This window comes from Calypte anna, chromosome Z, assembly GCF_003957555.1.
Source record: "Calypte anna isolate BGI_N300 chromosome Z, bCalAnn1_v1.p, whole genome shotgun sequence".
NCBI classification, from domain to species: Eukaryota; Metazoa; Chordata; class Aves; order Apodiformes; family Trochilidae; genus Calypte; species Calypte anna.
The window spans coordinates 60,347,449-60,354,631 of record NC_044274.1 but is presented as its reverse complement, the minus strand read 5'-3'; the positions used below and the strand labels follow the sequence as shown (position 1 = coordinate 60,354,631).

At 45.2% G+C, this 7,183-nt stretch overlaps 1 protein-coding gene across 2 annotated transcripts in view; it reads left to right on the top strand.

The window, feature by feature from the left end:
- The first annotated feature begins 420 nt into the window (after positions 1-420).
- ELP1 (elongator complex protein 1) overlaps positions 421-7,183 on the top strand; it is a 33,477-nt gene continuing 26,714 nt past the window's right edge. Inside the window, exons 1-5 of one of the 2 annotated variants that reach the window (XM_030467261.1) lie at positions 421-639; positions 2,070-2,222; positions 3,885-3,966; positions 5,300-5,380; positions 5,710-5,795. In XM_030467261.1, coding sequence (XP_030323121.1) covers positions 490-639; positions 2,070-2,222; positions 3,885-3,966; positions 5,300-5,380; positions 5,710-5,795 — 552 coding nt within the window. In that variant the 5' untranslated portion in view covers positions 421-489. Of the gene's footprint in view, positions 640-2,069; positions 2,223-3,884; positions 3,983-5,299; positions 5,381-5,709; positions 5,796-7,183 lie in introns of those variants that run through there. The other variant, XM_030467262.1, reaches the window with a different exon arrangement.

The following is a 7,183-nucleotide window of genomic DNA, read 5'->3' as shown; positions in this document are numbered from 1 at the left end:
TCTGACACAGGTGGTGTGACAGCCCTTTGCCCGGCATCCCCGCCGGTGCCACGGCTGGCCGAGAGATGTTCGCGGAGGAGCAAGCACAGCGCTACCCGCAGGTTGCAGGAAGCCATCAGCACCGACTGCTGCCGACACTGCCAGTGCGGCGTGGCGCTGGCGCCAATACCGGGCACGGCATTTTCCAGTGGCCGTTCCGCCAGACCCGCAACCGGGAAGGCGCTGATGCCTCCAGGAGCCCTTGGGAAGGGCTGGAAGTGAGGCGGCGCTGACCCGCAGGACATGAAGGTTCCCGCCCCTCGCTCCGGTCAGAGCTCCCCCGACCTGCGCCCGGGGCTGCGCAAGCGCCCTCCGCTCACGGCGCCTCCGCCCGCCCTCCCGCGCAGGCGCAGCTCGCACCGCGCATGCGCCGCTCCTCCGCCCGCCCGCCCGTGGCGGAGAAGATGGCGGCGCCGTGAGCAGCGCGGGTTTGCCCAGCATCTCCCCACCATGAGGAACCTGCGGCTGCTGCGGACCGGCGGCCTCCGCTGCGCCGCCGCCCCAGGCACGCCGCAGTGCTTCTGCGTCAGCGCCGAGCCCGGCACCATCCTCGTGGGCTCCCAGCATGGCCTGGTGGAGCTGGGCCCCTCCAGGGACGCGGTGAGACCCGCCGCCGGGCGTCCTCCCGTGCCTGTCAGGCCCGGGACAGAGCTGTGGTTTCGAAGGAGGCTGCCGGTGCCTGTCGGGCATTGCTGCAGGCGTGCTGTTAGGGGTGGCTTTGTTCTTTCTGTTGCAGAGCTGGAATAAAGCCTTGGGGCCTCGGCCAGCGTGGGCGCCCGGCGTTTGTGCGTAGGTGCCCGGCGGCAGCTCGGCTCTGGGCCGCTGGCGGCTGCCCTCTGATGGGGATGGCTCTTGGGAGAGGCGTCTGGGGGTGCTTGGAGTATCCTGCAGCTCCCTGCTACCGCTTGTCCGGCCTCATGGGGTCTAGGAAGTTGCCCGTGAAGCTGCTCTGTGATGTTGGTGGTTTGGTGTGCTTTTGAAATGCTATATCTGCCTTCAGGAGGGTGGCTCTGTTTCACACTGGTCATCCCTGTAGTCTAGTCTGAAGCATGATACTTCGAACATTGTAATCAGGGACAAAACTGACACAACAGAAGGCTGCAGGCAAAGGGATAGTGACTGCACGAGGAAGCTTCTGAAGCTGTGATCCAGGAGAGGGAAAGAACCCCACAGCATTAGTAAAGAAAGTTCTTTTGATTCATGAATTCCCCTTAGAGCTGGGTTGCAGTGTTTTATCTGGAAACACTGCAACTTCGAGGCATCTAATTCCTTCCATATGTTCATATCTAAAGTTAGCTGACAGAAGAAATTCTGGGCTTTTCTGCTATCTCTGGTCTGTTTGTGAAGGCAATGAACTAAAATCTCTTTAGAACTAAAATAATTCTGAAGCTCATTCAAAGTTGCTACATATGGCAGCTTCTTTGGGGGGGGTTATTTTGGTTTTGTTTGTTTTGGGGGGATGGTATTTTAGACCTTTATTAAAGTGTTTTTTTCCCCTGATAACTGGGTGTGTAAGACATTCAAGCAACTAAGCTAGAAAGAGATATTTTAGCTAAAACTTTCTTGTTTTACTGTATCTATTCACATCCAAATGGCTTTCCTTTAATTTTTTATTTTCTTTATGTTGTGTCTGTAAAGTCTATCATTCTTTTAAAATACTGGGACACTTTAAGCAGCTACCCATTCACCTCTTAATGTTAACACTGTGGAGAAATATGAAAAAGGGGTTGAAAGATTATTAGAAAGACATGTTGGAAGCTGCAGTATTACTACTTACTATTTGCTCTGTTACATGAGTTTTCTCATTGTGCAGAAATTTTAACATAAGAGCACTGTCACCATTTGCTATGGATAAATGCAAATAAGAACGTACACACTGTTTCCCGGTGCCATTCTCATGCTCACTCCTGTTGTGTCATGCTTCGTGTAATGTAGGATGAAATATACCCATGAGTGTTATTTTGTCCTTTCTGCAAAAATCTCTGTGAGGTGATATGTAGTTAGTAAGTCATGTGCCTCTCTGTGTCAAGGTGACAAGAGAAGTTTCCCTGACTGCAGAGGGTTTCATGCCCGAGGATGGAAGTGGCTGCATCGTGGGTATTGAAGATCTTCCAGAGCAGGAGTGTGTATGTGTTGCTACAGCAGCTGGAGACATCCTGTTGTGCAATCTCAGCACCAAGCAGGTAATGTGACAGGAAAGACTCAACAATAACAAGGGATTTCAAAGGATAACACTGTTCAGATTTCTTTAGGGAGCAGTTGTATGGTTACTACATACTAGACTGCAGTTCCCTATTCTTGGCAGATGAGCTGATTTATTGTGAATGACTTGAGGAGAATTCAGGACAGAATATACACTCCATAAGAGGACTGGAACTGAAATAGTGGCTTTCCTGTCCACAGCCCTAGTCCTGTTTGCTCAGGGGTCTGCTGTCACACACCCTGCAGCACAGGATCCACTAGACAGTTTTACAGGCTATAGATGAGAATAGGTAGTGAATAAAGTCATCTCTTCACAGCTCGTTGTGGGTCAGTACAGAGCACCATGCTGACATGACCTAAAAGAGGAAAAAGTGATGTGTGTCATTATTTGAAGAATATTTGGAATAAACAATGGCCTAGAAAACACTTAAGGGGACTGACGTGTGTCATCTGAGTATACATGGCAGGAGCTGGGACACGTGCATTCTGTTTATTCCTTCTTGAGCATCAGATTTGTATAGTCTTCAGCAAGACACTTAAACATCACAGCAGCACCCTCTGAAATCTGCATCACCTCCCACAATACCAGCCCAGCAGTGCAGGTGTAGGTAAGCATTGAGACAACAGTACCCTGTCTGGGTTAGTTGTCAGATTTTGCTTATTTGCAGCTCACCTGTGTTGGTTCATGTCTGGCTTTGATTCACAGATACCCCTTGAAAGTGTAATCAGATATGTCAGAAAACTGTGTCCTAAATTGCAACTTAAAATACATTATAAGGGAATAGAGATTAATTGAAGATGTGATGTGTGAGATTTTTCTTGAACTGATATGTGGGTCAGATTTGAGGTTTAACTTCAGACGCTTTATTTCAAGGTTTCAGTTTTAAAAGTGTCTTCTTTTGGTGCAGTCTGGGTACCAAGAAAGAAGTCTTGAAGGTTACTCTGCTTGTTCTGAAACATTTTACATGTGGGTCATGGTTATTCTGCTCACTAGTGCTCAGTCCCACTTTGTGAACTTGAAAAGATTGTGATGCCGAAGCATAATTCTTTGAATGGTGTCATCTTGCTATTTATCACAATTGTTCTGTTCCATGAGTTTTGTAAAGTGCATGATGCAAGTTCTCTGCCCTCTGCTATTGCTTGTATACTCATGATGACCCAGTAAAACAGGCCCAATTTTTCATGAACTTTGAAGTTCGTGCAGCTGTACACAGTTGTCAAGTTTAGCATGCATAAACTGATCAGAGTTATAATGGTGTCCCTTAACTGCATGTTGGAATTCTCTAGGTAGGAACTATTATGTCTTTGTTTTGTGACTGCAGTATGTTTACCAATGTAACCACAGACCCGACGTGGCAATATTAAGCACTAACACTAAGCATGCTGACTGAGTTGCAGTGTAAAGCTCTTGCTAAAGCTGTATGGTAGAAAATTATAATAATCTCTAGATTATCTGAGCTGTCATACATAAACATCTCTAGTTAGAAATGTTTATTTCATTCAACACAAAGGGTAAAGTAAGATTTGTAGCTTAAAATTCTAAGTAGGAGAGGATTTCTTTGCCTTGGTGACTGAGTGCATTTGTGCTGGGATGGTGCTGCACTGGTGCTCCTGCACTTCTGTGATCTAATTTGGTTTTGCAGGTGGAATGTGTTGGAAGTGTGGACAGCGGTCTGAGTACCATGAGCTGGAGTCCTGACCAAGAGCTTGTTTTGCTTGCAACAGGTATCAGCAACATCATGTAAGCTCTCTGCTTTTAGAAGTGAAACTCACCATGGCCAAAATATAAAGCACAGTTCAGTTTAAGATAGAAGAAGCAAAAAGTGAATTTTTTGAAACCAGGGCTAAGACTTATAGAGAAGAACCTCACTTGATCATATATGAGACTTAATTTCACGATCAGCAAGGTGTTTTGGTGATTCAAGCAGACGCTGTTCAGCCCAAAAAGCTGAGTTTTATAGAACAGTAATTAAATAGTAAAAATTCAGATCTTTAACCAAGGAAGTATATTTGATCTTGCCTCAAAACATAGTAACTCCTGCTTTATATCCCCATTTGATTTTTCAGTAACAACCCAGCTCCTTGACTCCTAGTGCCTGAGATGTTTATTTTCCATGTGCAGGACATGGCTTTTTTCCTTATTGAACATTATGAGGTTCTTGATAGCCCATCACCTGCATGACAGGATCCTCCAGCAGAACTTTCTACTCCCACTTATGTGTCATCTACAGAGTTGTCAGGTTCTTCCCTTCATGTCATTAATGAATATGTTAAAAATAGTCTCTAGTGCTCAGGGGCATTCCTCTAATGACATGATAGTGGTGAGACACTGAACAAGGTTGTCCAGGGAAGCTGTAGCTGCCCACTCCCTAGAAGTGTTTGGGGCCTGGTTGGATGGGGCTTTGAGCAACCTGGTCTCACTGGAGGTGTCCCAGTCCATAGGACAGTTGGAACTAGGTGATCTTTAAGGTTGCTTCCAACCCAAACCAGCTGATCTCAAGCTGAACTTTTTGCCACGGAATGCAAGCTATTGCTCTTGGCACTTTGCTGGTTTTCAGTGCATTTCACTGTCCTTTTATCTATCCCGTCCTTCAGGAGTTTGTCTCAGGTGATATACTGCACTGTCAAAAGCCATAATAGGATCAATATGAATGCCATCCACTAGTCTCCTGATATCCACAAGTTATTTCATTATCCAAGGCTATCAGCACAGGCATGATTTCCCCTTCGTAAATCGCTGCTGACTGCTCCCAGGTCACCTTGTCCTTCATATCTTATGACAAGAAGTTGAAGTGACAGGTACTTATTTTGAAGGCAGAAAGACCTTTCTAAGGTTAGGCCAGGAAGCATGTTTTTGAAGAGAAACCTGAAAGTGCCTCTTCTGTGCCAGCTGGAGATTTTCTGCTTTGAGAGATGTCTTCTCTTTAGTATATGTTACCATTAGAAATATAACTATATTCATAACAGAACAATAGGAGAACACAGGAGAACACTCAGATTTTATTTATTGGTATTTGCAATATCATTACTGATACCGTATTTAATGTCTACCCTACAGGTCAGCAAACACTCATCATGATGACAAGGGATTTTGAACCAGTTACTGAGAAGCACATCCATCAAGATGAGTTTGGGGAAGGTGAGATGAGCACTAAAATGAACTTGTTCAAATTGCTGTCATTGGTGTGTTCTAAGCATGTAAAAAGTAAAGAATTGGAGCTTGCTGAGCCCCAGGTTACATTTTAGACTGTAATGCTTCTGGGCAGTTGAAGGGGAGCACCAATAATTTACTTGTCAGCATAAATTCAAGTATATTCCCTGTACTAGAGGACTTTCTTGGGTATGTAAATTTTCTGCAGGTTTTTAGAGTTATACTGCGATGAAAGGTGTGGCTTGCTTGGACCTGTGATGTTTACTGTGCAGAGTTGTGCTGTAAATCTCCCACTACAGTGATTATTTCTTCTTCAGGAAAACTTGTTGCTCTTGGCTGGGGTAAAAAGGAGACACAGTTCCATGGATCAGAGGGAAAACAGGCAGCGCATCGCAAACAGACGGTATTATACGAGTTCTCTTATGTTAGGCCCATGCTTCTCTCTGGGAAAACATGCTTAAAGAGGGTTTCTGTTATTCCTGTGGTGCCAGTTTGACACTGTCTTCCTGGTAATTGTCTTCATTACACTTCTTCTGTTTGTTTCTCTTGTACCTGAAATACCGCATTTTTATCCTCTTAATTCAAGACATCAACTGGGAGGAGGTACTTAGAGGACTTTTCATAAACAGCTTAGAGCAAGAAGATTTGCAAGTACTAGTGCTTGCAGAATTAAAGCCACCCTTAAATCAACACAACAAATCTTGGCAAACATCTGCTGTATTCTAAAGCATTAGCATGATGTTGTGCTGAGAGAAGCATAAATAACAGTAGTTAGAACTCCCGGCAGCAGTAGAAAGGTTTGGTCTACTGAGCAGCACTCTTCATGAGATGTGGTTCTATCTCCCTGCACATTTTAACTCTTTGCTCCTTTGTCTGATACTTCCTTGTTGGAGTCCTGTTTTGTCTAGATTTTATTTGGTAAAAAGTCAGATAACTTAAAACACTCCACTGCTGGATTTTTCTTCCTGTGTTTGTTTCAAAATTAAAACTGTCTCCTGAAACCTGGCAGGTTAAAGTGCAGAGTCATGAAATGTGGCCTGTGCCAGCATTATTATTAAGAGGGACAGGACAAGGCTTGGCTGTATCTGGAAGAATATACCTAGTCTGACAGAGTTGGAGAGGAACTTTTTACAAGGGCATGTCATGCCAGGATGAGGGGTTTTAAGCTGAAAGAGGTTTGACATTAAGAAGATGTTCTTCACTGAGTGTGGTGAGGCATTGGAACACGTTGCACAGGGAGGCTGTGGATGCCCAACCTCTGGAAGCATTCAGGGTGAGGTTGGAGGGGAACCTGGTCTAGTGGAAGGTGTCCCTGCCCATGCAGGGGCATTGGAACTACATGATCTTCAAGGTCCTTCCAATCCAAACCAGTGTATGTTTCTGTGATAAATCTTGGAACAGCTGCCTCTTCTATTGAAACTTTTTTTTTTTTCCTTTTGTTTTGTTCTGGAAAGAACCTGTTTGCCTTGAAGAGTTCTCCTTCTCATCCCACCTCCTGTCTGTCCTACAGACTGCCTGGATGCCATGCCTTTCTTGTCCTTCCCCTCCCAAGAAGCTGTCACTCCAGGCATCAGTCATGAGTAAACCCTGATTCAGCCTTGTGTTCAGCTTGTGCACAGCTGGTCCATGAGCAGAGACCTTGGTGGAGGAGAAGGGTAGTGTGTGGTAATGTGAATAGTCATACACACTTGAAGGAGGAGCAGGCTGACTTTGCAGACAGTTGTAATTCTGTTTACTGAGATAACATTCTGAGTGATTAATTTTTTCACTGTGCAGCCTTAGTATTTTTTA